Here is a 13,844-nt window from a genome sequence, read left to right as displayed (position 1 = left end):
GATTCTAGACTCTTCTGTTTTCAACAAATCCATCAATTTGTGCTTCCAGTAATTAAAATTTGTTATGCTTTCATCCAAGAACCCTAAAAAAACTCTGTTTCTTTTAGAAAGGATTATATAAACATCAGTGATCAAAGACAGTAGACAGGCCAAAGGCTGAAAGGGTCTCCTATATGCTAGAAATATCAGTGTACTCAAGGTAGTGGCATGGTTTTTGTGTTGTACAAACACAGAGAAATACTAATGGAAACATTTACAGAGAAAGGAAAATATATTTACATTTGCCTGTGTATTCCTTAGGTAAAAGAAGAATGCAAGGCTAATGTCCTTTGCCCTTTATCTATGGAGGAAACAGCACATTGTGGAAAGTGTAACTTTGATCCCAAGGAGAATATCTGTGCGTGGATAAAAGTTTCACTGAGTGCTACGGAAACAGAAGTAGAAGCAGCTGTGTGTCCAGCAGAAGAGGAGACTGTCTACACAGGAGGTCCAACACAGTATTCATTTACAGGTAAGGAGAAGTGGCAGACCAGGCTGGTGATTTGTTAGTATGGATAATTTGTTCTGGAGAAAAAGATGGCCTGAATGTTCTCAGATACCCCAATTAAATGGGAGACAATGTGAAGAGGACATGGATCTTCTGGAGTGAATCCAGAGGAGACCATGAAGATGCTCAGAGGGCTGGAGCACTACTGCTGTGCAGACAGGCTGAGACAGCTGGGGTTGCTCAGCCTGGAGAAGGTTTCCAGGGGACCTTAGAGCACCTTCCAGTACCTAAGGGAGGGTCTGCAACAGAGCTGGGGAGGGGACTTTTTACAAGGGCGGGTAGTGATAGGACAAGGGGAATGACTTTAAACTAAAAGACAATAGATGATATGTTAGGAAGAAATTCTTTACTGTGAGGGTGGTGAGGTACTGTAACAGGTCGCCCAGAGAAGTTGTGGTTGCCCTGTCTCTGGAATTGCTCAAGGCCAGGCTGGATGGGCTTTGACCAACCTGATCTAGTGGAAGATGTCTCTGCCCATGGCAGAGGGGTTGGAACTAGATGGTCTTTAATGTTGCTTCCAACCAGGCCATTCTATGATTCTGTGAATTGTAGTGAAGCAGAATTCTTTTAAGTAGTAATCCATTAATTGGGGCAGAGACTTCAGGGATATGCAATGAGTGAAATTCAATGAGTACCTAACATACAAACCTGCTTTCAAAAAAGTTGAGAAAAGTTATGGCTCTGTCCAAAGAATAACAACCATTTCTATCTGTAAACCCAGGGGGGAAAATAATGTTATTTTTTATTTTGATAAGACTGAGATGAGCCAGATGTAATTTTCTTTTTCTAGATGTGAACCTCGAACCTTTTGTCACATATGAGTACAGGCTGGCTGCTTGGAATAGCTATGGAAAAAGTTTCAGTGAAATCAGCAGAGCTGTCACTAAGCAAGATGCGCCACAGGGTGTAAGTCCACCAAAATGGGCCAAAGTAGATAATCGGGAAGACATGATTCTTCTGAACTGGGAGGAACCACTTCAACCTAATGGTATTGATACATTTTTTTAAGTGTTTTTTCTATCATTCCAGTGGCAGTGTTCCAAAATCAGAAAACATATCTTAATTAACCCCTGTCACTGAAGTACACATATTCCTAAACTCAGCAGGAAGGTTTTGTTCTAGGTTGCAATAATTTTTATTGCAAGTAAGAGGAGAGTCTTCTTCACAGAAGACAATTTATTATGTCTTTACAAAGTGCCAAAAAGCCTCTTTTGAGAACAGTTGTAATAATAAGTGTGCAGATATGATCAGAAAATGATAATCATCCTAAAAATATTTGGGGATTCAGGGGTAAGGCTGGTGGTGCTTATGTTTATGTCAGGAAATCTTGCTTATTGTTTTCAAACTGTGAGGAAACTTGGTAAAGCTCTCACTAAAAACTGGGATCTACTCAGATGCTGATGCAGATGGTGAGAAAAGTAGCTGGTAATTGATATTCAGCATTTAATCAGAATTACTATCTGTTACTCTGGCCATGTAGATATTTCATTGAATGTTTTCTGTATACAGAATAGGTTATTGTCCCATGACACAGGATCCCTCAGCTAACAAAAGGGAAAACTTTCTTTCTGCAATAGGTCCTATTATTCACTACATCATCCTGCGAAATGGAATTGAGCATTTTAGAGGAACAGAAACGAGCTTCACAGACAGCAGTGGTGTCCAGCCATACCAAGAGTATTCCTACCAGCTGCGAGCCTGCACTGTTGCTGGTTGCACAGACAGCAGCAAGGTTAGTGAAGTGGGCTTCGTGGGAACTGGTGCCAGGATTTTATCAGTCAGTGTGGCAACACTGAAATGCTTTCGGAAAGGAGTAATTTGGAGACACGCTGATTATTAAGTGAAAAAAACCATCAATAATCTGATTTGAATTCAGCTACTGACAGGTGAATATTTGGAGCCTCAGGGTGATACAAGCAAACAGAAGAAGAAAGCAGTATCTCAGGCTTGGCAAAGCTGAAATTGCACTGTTCAGCTGTGCAAAGGAACTGATGTTTGTTAAAGAGAAAGCTGTACATGGCAGAATAAAGAATATTAAAACACGCCTTCTCTAAACCTGGAAATCAAATTTTTGCTTCTCACTAGGAGGTCTGTAGCCTCTTCTTCCTTGCTATTTCTTAGATCATCTGCTTTAGTTATACTCTAGCAATTTGTTCAACAAACTTGTTACTCTTCCACTCCACTGGAACAGCCTCCTTTCACTATATTATTTTTTGCTGGCTTTCTATATCTGCACCTGCTTCAGGCTTTACTGTCCCTTTGTGTTCAACCTGCCCCAGCTTCAGCTTTAAGCAAACAGAATCTCTTACCTCCCTTTCTCACAGTTTCATTTTCATTTGTATCACTTTGAATCATGGATGCCTTTCACAAACATTACTATTCAACCAGCTCTGGTTTTTATTCTGTAAAGTACCTTCCTTATTCATCATTTGCAAAAACTATTTCTTAAGTGACCTCTTTTTCACAATATTATTCTTGCCTCTTTGAAAATTAATTTCTAGGACTACAAAGGTAAGGTCTGTGGGGCAGAGGTGGGGAGTAATGACTATGTTTTGTAATTATTATATCTGTGGGATGATTCTTTTTTTATTTGTGGGTGTTTAAATGTTTTTCTTATACATGCAAATCTTGGCCAGAAGTCTAAAATAAAAAACACTGATGCAGAGGGATGAAGACAGGTGGATAGTCCTCTCCCCGCACACAGAGCTGTAGTCTGGAAACTAGTTAGGCACAGTTGCTGCAACCACTGACCTGATAATAAATCCTGCTTATTTCACTTGCCTGTAATTAAAGAGTTTACTGTTGCAAACACTGAAGTCTGCAAGTGGGGACTGATTGCACCAAATGCACTAAGACAATATATTATAGAGGGCACATTTTATATTTACAACATAATATAAATACTTTATGGTGGTAATAGCAGAAAAAGAAAAGTGATTCTCAAAGAGAAAATGGTCTGACTCACTTATTAAACCAATGTAATTTGGAAATGCCTCCTCTGTAGCTGATGGTGGAGATGTGTCAATAGAAAATTACCTTTTCCTTTTTTTTTTTTGTAAAAGAACTTAACAAGTGCAAACTTATCCTATCTTTCAAAATCTTTAGATTCCTTACAGAAGTATAGAGTTGCAGATAACTACAATAGAGTTCAGATTGCATGGGATATAGGGAGGCTTAGCCCCATGTTTACTGGTGCTTAAAATATATGAAATCAGGCCGTTAAAATGCAGAGACACTGACAAACCATATGGAAGAGAGTTATCAAGAGTTTTCAAGCAATACAGTTTTTGTTGTTTCACCCTGTGCCATACACTGCAGCTAAAACGTGGTGAACCTGTTGTGATAAATTGGAGACACAGACTTATGTAATGTATTCAAGGTCAGATTTCATTGTGAAAAAGGAGGAAAAGAGTAACTACTTCTCTAGCCCCTTGGTAATGATATGCCAGCCCAAACAACATTTTAAAACAAAAGTGACATTCTCATTGATCATGGTATCTAGTGTACTATTACATTAAATTGCTGTTTAATTCATATGTCTTCAGGTAGTTGCAGTCACTGTCCAAGGAGTCCCTGAAAGTGTTCAGCCGCCAGAAGTCAGTGCTCTGAACTCCACAGCATTACATTTAAGCTGGGGTGCACCCAAGAAACCAAATGGGATCATCAGAGAGTACCAGATCAGTCAAGTGGGGAGAGGACTTATATACGTTGATGCTGCAGGCAGAATGCAGCACACAGTGTCAGGTAAGGAGGCAAAGCTCTTTGACAGGCTAATGCCCTGTCCTTAAAATATAACACAGTATTAATATATTAAAAATGCCACTTGTCAGTAACTTTGAAATCCCCAGCACTGTGTACTGTTTGGAATGCTTCATCATGACTTTACATATCTTAAATTTATTTTTTTCCAATTTCTTTCATTTCTAGCTGCTGTTTGTTAAAATATTAATAGACTTAATTTCAGAATTTTAGAATAAATCCATCCTGCTCGACTGAAGATGCATGCTTTGTAGTGTGCTCAAGGACTCAGCTATACTGTGTAGGCCAGCCATCCCTTCATACAGATTCATCTCGCTCTTTTAACATCACTGATGTACAGCAATGCAGTTGTGAATGTGTAGCAGTGTAGGATCGAGAAGGATCCAGTACTTTATGTCTGAGATAATAAAAAGGAAAGGAAGACAGAAGAGGAAAGATCCCAAATTCTGTTTATAATATTATATATTGCTTATAGCTGTTTTCTAAATACTTGATGAGAGAAGCTTTATTCCAGGGATACTGGGGGAAAGTTTGGCTCAGACCTCAAATGTATTGTTTTCACATATTCAAGTTTTAGTTCTTTTGAATGTTACACTGAGCCAAAATTCCTCTTAGAAATGCTTCTGTTGAACACAGAGCAGGGACATAAGCATTATGGGATAATTTTATTTTCATTTTTTGACCTCAGGGTGCTCATTAAATTTTTATATCTCACTAATGCATTAATTTTCCCTAGGTTTTTTGCCCCACAAGTAGGAAATTTCAACCATATTTTTTAAAATTTCGAACACCATATGAAAGCCAGCCAAAGAGCAGAATTTGACTTAGGGCTCATAAATCCTCTATAGGATAGATGGCACTCAAATACCCCTCAAAGCATGAGTCCTGATCCAGGGTGGATCTCTTAGTGCTTTAAAATAGTTTGGCTCTGCTGTAGTCACTCACAGAAGAGCAAGATTGCTGTTCCTCTCTGACAATACCATGCTGAAGTGTGAAATGATCAACAGTGTATTACTCCTATCTCCATATTCAGTGCTTCTGGACATGAGACATTAGCCAGAGTTGGTGGTACATATTTTGTAATTGCTGTTGTAAGTTTACCCTGCAAAGAAGGAGCATTCTAACAAGGAGTGATTTATCAAGCCCGTTGAAAAATATTTCTCATGCTCCTCCAAGGCAGTTATGTCTCCATTTTAATGCCAACAATACTTAGCAGTTGGATGTGAGAGGAAATGAAATTAATTTCTGAGAAACAAAGATTTTTTTTTTTTCTTTTGTGTGCCTGTTTTGTTAAGCCACTGTTCAGTGCGGCCATGTTAAGCCAGGAATGAAATAAGTGATCATTCCTCCTGACAGTCATAATCAAATCTTTTGCTATTTTCTGCAGGAGCTTCCTTGGGTAATAATGTGGAATTCATGAGAGCGATTTAGCAATGTGGGTAATTATTGCTCTCTAAATTAAAAGAATATGATAAAAGAATCAAATTCACTTCATACATAATCTCAAATGTTTGAACTGTTTGTCTTATTCCCTGTGGATGTATGTTTTGATTTTCCCATTATCCTTATTTTTTCTTTTTCTTTTTTTTTTTCCCTCTCCAAAACTGCCTGTTTTCCCTGAGCAACAGTTGAACATTAATGAAGCTGTAGCATTAGTATTTGTGGAGACCTTGAATCTCGGGTCTCACAAATGGCAGACGTGAAGGCGAGCACCTTGCCACAGCACCATTGTCTTGCTGCTTATTTTTAATTACATCAAAGCTTTGGAAACATGATCCCACAAATGCTTTGTGGGAATAGTGGTGAATGTGCTCATCATGTGAAATCCATAAATTGCTTATAATCCTCTCAAGATGTTAAAAAAAGCATTAAGTAATTGAAGACAGGAAGTCCTCAGTTAATTATTTAGAGGTGTTATCAATGCTTTAAGCAAACTGAAGCATTTTCTGCTATCTCACTGAGTTGAATGCCACTGGGACCTAGGGGCAGCAGCCATCATCTTCTCATATTCTCTAATGCAAACAGCACATGGCAGCTTGTCAATAAAAGACCTTTTTATATCATTTATTACCGAACACTTCCAGTACCCTGTACAGAACAATTTGGATGACAGTTATGGCATTGTTTCACTTTGTGTTACTACTACTTTACAAATGGGCCTGCTAATGCTTTGCAGTGGGGCCAGGCAGAGGGTAAGACTGAGGAAAATAATTAGGGGAATTGTAAAAGAAAGCCAAGAGTGCCCTCTTCAGCAGCAGCAGGTGGGTTTATGGAAAAGGTTCTTCTCAACTCTCCCCTTTTAATACATCAAAGTTAATATCCCAAGTAAGAGGCTCTATCAACAACTTGTAGGATCAATCATTTTTAGGTCAAAACCAAGGAAGATAATGAATATTTGTTTTAGTACAAGAAACAATAGTATGTATACTTTGTGACTGAATAGTTTTAATTTTTTTCATCTGAACATATTCTCCATTTCAGGGCGATGAAATCTGAAGAGATATGAAAGTGTTGTCACTGGTCAGGTCTATCTCCATATGCAGCGCAGAATCATTAATAATATTTATCTGAAAGGAACTCTTGGGGGTGAAGGGGTTGTGGGAGGCTGTGGTCAGCAATCTGGCATGCTCCTGAGTAAAATTCCCATGGCGGGGCCCAGGAGCGTTATCCTGGGAGCTAATTACTGTCCTTGCTGGAGCCATACCCACAAATGGAGACAAACAGTATCAGAAGAAATTGATTTAGCTAATAGAACAGTACATTCTTTAAAAAAAACCCCAGTGTTCCATAGCCTTTTGGCAAATGACAAATTCAGTAACAATATAATAGACTGATTAAGTTGACCAATAAATAAAATAGATTAAAATTCCCACAATAATAAACCAAAAAAGAAGAGGAGGGGAGAAATATCCTCTGGTGAACAATCAGGTAGAGACATTAGAAAAGCAAAATATTGCTTATATTTCAATATTATTTTACTTGTTATTTTTATTATCAATCACATATATAGATTTGCACAGAGCTTTCCAAAGCATGCATAAGACAAGGCATCTAATGCAAAGCTTTAATAATCTAGATAAAAATCAGCTGTGATTGCTCCATATATGGCTAGAATTAAAGGCATCAGAATTTCGCTAATAAATTTAGTGAAACCATGTGCTTTTTTTTAATGCTCTTTTTTTTTTTAAGTGTAGTTGTAAATGAGTATTGCTTTATTATGCATGTTTCCTTTAAAAGTGAACATGACTCCCTTTAGGGGAATTCAAGTAATTTGTTGCCACAGTAATCTTTTCTATCCTGAAATGTTAAATACTTGGCTTTCCTCCATGCCTCTGCCTCTCTCCAGTCTGCAACTGTCATTTTCTCCCTCCTTACTTTTATACACACTGCTCAGATGATTTTTCTTCTCTTCCAGTTCATGATTAGGTTACAGCAAGGGCTGTTCCTCTGAGTCATGTCTTTATTTTCTCTCCTTCACATCTTGTGCAATTTGTTAAGCAGCCTGCATGTCTTCCTTTCAGTATTTTACCTTCCTATGTAGTTGCTGCTTCTTCTTTCACTCTGTTTGTAATATATTTTAATAAAAATATCTTGGTACTGGATGTAAGCAAGGATTTGCTTATAAACAAAGGTCTTGAAGAGGCTTTTTTTGTTGCCACAAAATGGCATTGTTCTGTAAATAATTCCATTTAGATACAGGAGCTATATCAAAAGTATGCTGTTAAGACCACAAAGCTACATGCTTAAAAATTGACCTGTAAAATACCTATGAATTGACCTGTATAATCCTAATTCAGCCTCTTCCACACAAACAATCTACATTACACAGCAGTACAGTCATTTGTTCATAGGGTTACTGCCTCATTCAGTCCACAATCTGTGCCTCTTCCAGGGAGGAATAAAATGAAGCTCCTGTATGGAGAACTGCTGCCTCAGCTTTGACTGTGTTTAGTGGATTAATTCCTTCTGGGAGTCTCAGTGTAGATGGGCCTAATTCTGCTCCTGCCCAGAGTTACATTCCCTTTCAAGGAAACAGGAACATGGGAAGGTGGAGCCCTGACATCCAGGGCTTTCATTTTTGTTCAAGCTGTGGTGCAGAGGAAGGCACTTTTCAGTATTTCACAGCTTGTCACAACTACCTCTTCTTCATTTTCATTGTCTTGCCGATTGAATTTCCTGAGCTCTCAGAGCTACAGCTGAAGGCACCAGTTGTGCTTGCATATATAAAGTTTTGCATAACACCAGGTATCTGACAGCCAGGTTCCAGGAATCCCAAATCCTGGCAGCTCCAAGGAGATTTTTGGTTCTCTCAGTCTCTTTGAGTCGGTATCCTGATTCTGAAGTTGTTCTATTTTTATGGAGTTGGTTAGGGAGGATTTTTTGTTTTGGTTTTAAGACATTTGGAATGCTCAACAAGTTGGTGTTAGTAAAGCATCTGTGTGCTCTAGGGGTGGGCACTACAGGAAAAAATCTCAAATGACAATTAATCAGGCTCTGGAGACCACATGTTGGAGGCAGTTTTAGAAAGGACTGTGCCACAAAGCCTGTGAACAAAAGAGGATCAGTTTCTATTGTACAATATCTTGTCACTGGAATTTCCTAGTTTTTGAGTGCTTAGTTTTGCAATTCTAATGTTTTCAAAGAGATGTTGTGTATAATTTGTACTTTTTGTATCCTTTACATTCAGGAACAGGAACCTTTATTTAATGTATTCTGAGGTGTTAAAAAGGGGGTCCTTAAAAATATGAGAAAGGGGTTTTCAGTGTTTGTGCCTGGTGATACCTTAAAGATCGATTTTGAGAAATATCTCAAATAATAGTTTAGCAAAGGTGCTCTGTTGTGGGCTGGAGGGTGCTGTGTGAGGAAGGCTGATCATCAGTTCAAGCTGAGCTCTAAGGTGATCTCACAGTAGTCGTGGTCTGCATCTTTAACAATTTAACTACAAGAAGCCTTTAATGGGTGCAAAAAATTGGCTATTCTAAAAGCTCAGTATCTTAGTCAGATTATGAGTGCAATTTTATGAGGATCCCTAAAGTCAAATTCTTAAGCCACAGGCAATTTGATGTGAAATCTGAAGTCATTGACACACAGCACAAGGATGTTTGAAAATTTCCAAGAAAAAGGCAAAGCAATTTATTTTCTTCTCATCTAATTCAAGGATGTACAGCATAGAAGGTTTGAGCTCAAAAAAATATTTAAAAAAATACAAGTAACTAAAATTAATATTTTGTAATGAGGGCTTGTTTGTCAGTTCAGCTTCTAACTGCTTTGTAGCATTTATTGTAAAGTCTTGTATCAAATAGAGGGAAAATAAAAAAATAGAAATTGGGAAGGTCACAGAAGTATCTTTGGACTTATTTGCAATGTAGTAGAAGGTTTCATCTACAAGTGAGTATTTTATTATCTTATTATTGCAAATGTATTAGTAATACATTTTCAAAACATTAAAGGCTGTTCAGGTTTTCAAGTCCAAAACTCTAAGCAATTGCACTTTCAGTTGTTTTTCTGCATTGCCAGTGTCATCTAAGTTTTTTTATTTGAAGCTGATTCAGGTATATGAGGGATATCCATAGATCCATTGCAGCATAGACAGATATTCAGTCTGAATTGTTTTGTTTGTTCTTTTAACTCAGTAGAGGATATATGTCTAAATCAGTGAGAATTCTCCATTTCAGTATTGTTCACGTGTAATATAAGAATAGCTCATACTTTATGTTTGCCAAAAATGCTGTAAGTTAAAGTTAAGTCCGGTGACTTTCTATGCAGAGACATAATTCTTGGAATGATTGATGTCAACATCTCAGCCTAAACTGTGTTTCCTCTTTTTAGGTCTGCAGCCATACACTAATTACAGCTTTGTGCTTATTGCATGCACATCTGCTGGGTGTGCTTCCAGCCAACCACTTTCAGGTCAAACTTTACAAGCTGCTCCTCATGGTAAGGGAGAAAGTCATTCTTACAGAACTGCAAAGAGATGGTCATGCGGGCTTGTATTTTCTGACGGATGAACAAGGTGCACAACTCCACTGTCATCCATCAAGCTATCATGTAGAAATTTACACAAGAGAATCTATCTCTCTTGGAGTTTTTCTATCTTGCCACATTCTCTTTACTGCCTGGCACTGCATTTCTACTTTCTTTTTGTGAAAATTTCCCCAAATTCATCTCTAAGTTCATTAGTTTCATTAACAAAGTTAGAATTGGAAGATGAATTTTTTTTAAAGCACAAATGAATATGCAGAGACTACTGAACACATAAAGGCAGCAGCCTTTGGCCTCCTTCTCCATTTATCTTTACCTTGTCTACTTGGTTGCATTTGTTATAGAATAAATACAGAAAGTGTGTTAAATTCTGTCATTCTCCCTGGCAATGTTTTATTCCTTCATTACATTGCTGAAAACAGCAGCACAAGTATGGTAAAAGAAAAAAAAACCTTTGAGTTTCTGTCATAAAATTAAAATAGTGTCCTTTTGATTTTAATAGGGGTATGGCCAAAACCTCATCATATTGTAGTCAGCTCAACAGAAGTGGAAATGTACTGGAGTGAACCAGAGGAACCCAATGGACTCATTACTCATTATCGATTATTCCGTGATGGAGAGCAGATTTTCCTGGGTGGCAGTACAGACCTGAATTTCACAGATGTTAACCTGCAGCCTAACAGTAGGTAAGGCATGTTAAAGAGCTCTGCTAACAGGTGAAAGACCTTGAAAAACATAGGTATTTGTGTTAGTGAAATGTACAAAATATAATTTATTGTGAACAAAAGAAAACTCTCTTAAAATATTACTTCATTACTGAAAATTGGTCGAGCACTTTTGGGAGTCTTTCAAATCTTAGAAAAACATTAATCAAAGGACTCTTAATTTTTGTTTTGTTTTTGAGAATAGGTCATTGTGATTCAAAGAAGAAAAGCTTTTTTATTTATTTTTTTTCTTGGATGGTTTGTTGGTAGCTCAATGATAGGTATTTTTCATCATGGAATATACTCTGAAAAATGCCAGGTTTTACATGACAAACAGCACTGCACATAGTATATAAGGTTCCAGTGCATACTGAACATACAGGCTCAAAAGTGACTGCTGATATTTTTATAGAAGTAAGTCTGAAATTAGTTTTGACACTTTTTGAATCAATACTTCTCTTACTTATGTAAGCTAATTTGAATTTTAGTATTAGTATTTAGTATTAGTATTTGAGTTTTGGTATCTCAGGTTCTATGGTTATTATTCTAAGTTACTTTTCTCACATTAAGAAAACTTAAATGTGAAAATCACTAATGCAGTATTTGTATTATATAGAAATATTATGTATTATAAATGTATTATATATTACTTATTGTATTCACTTTAAATTGGTGAACATGGAAGTGTTCTGTTACTGATATGCCTAAAGCTTCTAACTGCAGTGTCCACTGATCTTTTTGTGTTTGTGCAGATATGTTTACCAGCTGGAAGCCAGCACTTGGGGTGGCAGCAACACTAGTGATAAATATGTTATACAAACACCAGCAGGAACGCCAGAGAAAATTCATGTCCCATATAATGTCACAGTAATTGATGCATATTCTATATTTCTAGCTTGGGACGTGCCAGGTAAAAATGTATTTCTATGTAGTACTTTCTAGCAAAATGAAAAGATTGAAAAATTAGTATATCCAGGTAGGCAGCTGAATCCTTCTGATATTTTTATTCTTCCTATTTAGTTTTAATTATTTAAATACCCACTATCTAAAGCTGTTGTGTCCTACATTTTATTTTAATAAATTTTAAGAGACATTTTATTTTAATAATATTGATCTAGATACTTGACATCGGTATTGTGATGTTTAGCTGAGCAAAACCCTGCATGTTTTGATATTATGAACTATTACTGAGTGCAAATATTAATGAAAATATTTTTAAAAAGAGTTTTCTTTTCTTTTCATGATAACCTGAATTATCATCAGGGAAACCTGACAACCTTTTAGGTTTTGTGACAGAGATCCTGTGCTAGCTTTGACCTGATTGAGTAAATTTTACTTGCTCAAGCACCTTAATGTATTCTGGATTTGTTACCTTGCAATATGGTGGATCAGCAAAGGCCCAGAAGTACTTTTCCTGTAGTTACTCTTCTGAACATGATCAGGTGGCCTTCAAGTGCTATAAAGCTGGGCTAACAAGGAATAATTGAATTATAGAATCTTTTAGTAAGAGAAGCTATATGATGTTTCATCAATATAGGTCATAGCTTAAGTAATTGGAGCACTTTACCGATGTTATAAAAATTATATGCTATATTTATTGTGGGACAATCAGAGCCTTGTAATGAACAATCTTTTGTCTAGTGTAGTTCATTTCCAAAAAGGTGTTTTCTAGATTGCAGATACTGGGGTTTTTTCACTTAAAATTTTGTCAATTTTTTTAGAAACTTCAGATGTTTCCATATTGCAATCATAGCCATATGTGTTTTATCAATGAATTCACGGGAGTTTTTAATATCTCTTTTTCTTAATTATTTAAGATGTTTTATCCTTGCTTAGCAAGGGTCAGTTGGCATTAAAAATAAAGTCACCTAGAAAAAGTATTTTGCCTTCAAGAATGGGATTGCAAGTATTGTGGCAGTGCTTAGCAGTGCTCACTCTACCCATTTAAGCAATGATTAATAAATCTATAATACCCTGAGCTGTCAGTCTTTTAGTTTTCAGGAGCACAAAATCCATTATAGAAATGCTATAATATATGAAAAAGATTAAAATCTTAAATTAAACTTTTCCCCCTACTGCCTGAAAGGATTTAGAACCCTGCAGAAGGCAGGTGAATTCAAATGGCATGTAATCTACAGTTGGTTTTATTGGAAAGTGACTCATGCTGTATTATAGTTTTGATAATAAATATAATTTAAAGTACAAAATATTCAGCAACATTATAAATAGATTTAAAACATAAGAATGTATTGGAATAGCATAGGCTGTGAAGTGTGGGGTGTTTCCCAGAAAAGCTCATCTTTGTTCTAGACATTTTCCAGCTGCTTAAATTCCTGTTACTCACAGTAGGTTACAAGCGTGCAAGGAGAACCAGGCTCTGTGTAGTACATTTCATTATGTTGCAATTAAGATGATACATACAAAGGTCTGTCTGTTCCTGAAACCACACAATCAGAAGGAGGAGGAGGAGGCTGGACATTATGGATCTGCAGAAAATGCAGGGTTCATGTATTCACACATCTGTAGAAATCATTCTCCTTAGATGGAAAAGGAACGTGTCCTTCTTTCCAGATACTGGGACACACCTTGAACACTTATCTCACTTCTGTGGATATTTCATAATTTTTTTACCTTCCAGTTCTGGGGCTAATTATTTAGGTTTTTTAATATGAAGAAGGGATTTTCATACTGTGTTCTGTTGGGTATTGTCCTGGTTTCAGCTAGAACAGAGTTCATTTTCTTCCTAGTTAAGAAAAAGACAGGAAAGCAAATCTTGCTGTTCCTTTTATTATAGCACTTCAGGATCACCAGCTGATCTTATAAGAATGGGGAGTACTAACAGCAGAGAAATG

The 13,844-nt window shown here is 36.8% G+C and overlaps 1 protein-coding gene across 1 annotated transcript in view; it reads left to right on the top strand.

The window, feature by feature from the left end:
- Positions 1 to 13,844, top strand: part of USH2A (usherin) — a 372,312-nt gene that overhangs the window by 291,413 nt on the left and 67,055 nt on the right. The window contains exons 52-58 of the mRNA XM_039697803.1: positions 301 to 511; positions 1,338 to 1,535; positions 2,125 to 2,279; positions 4,093 to 4,291; positions 10,136 to 10,243; positions 10,791 to 10,974; positions 11,745 to 11,902. Coding sequence (XP_039553737.1) covers positions 301 to 511; positions 1,338 to 1,535; positions 2,125 to 2,279; positions 4,093 to 4,291; positions 10,136 to 10,243; positions 10,791 to 10,974; positions 11,745 to 11,902 — 1,213 coding nt within the window. The remainder of the gene's footprint in view (positions 1 to 300; positions 512 to 1,337; positions 1,536 to 2,124; positions 2,280 to 4,092; positions 4,292 to 10,135; positions 10,244 to 10,790; positions 10,975 to 11,744; positions 11,903 to 13,844) is intronic.

This window comes from Passer montanus, unplaced genomic scaffold (assembly GCF_014805655.1).
Source record: "Passer montanus isolate IOZ18808 unplaced genomic scaffold, ASM1480565v1 scaffold12, whole genome shotgun sequence".
Lineage (NCBI taxonomy): Eukaryota > Metazoa > Chordata > Aves > Passeriformes > Passeridae > Passer > Passer montanus.
The sequence above is the reverse complement of the archived record's forward strand: the minus strand, read 5'-3'. Positions and strand labels throughout refer to the sequence as shown.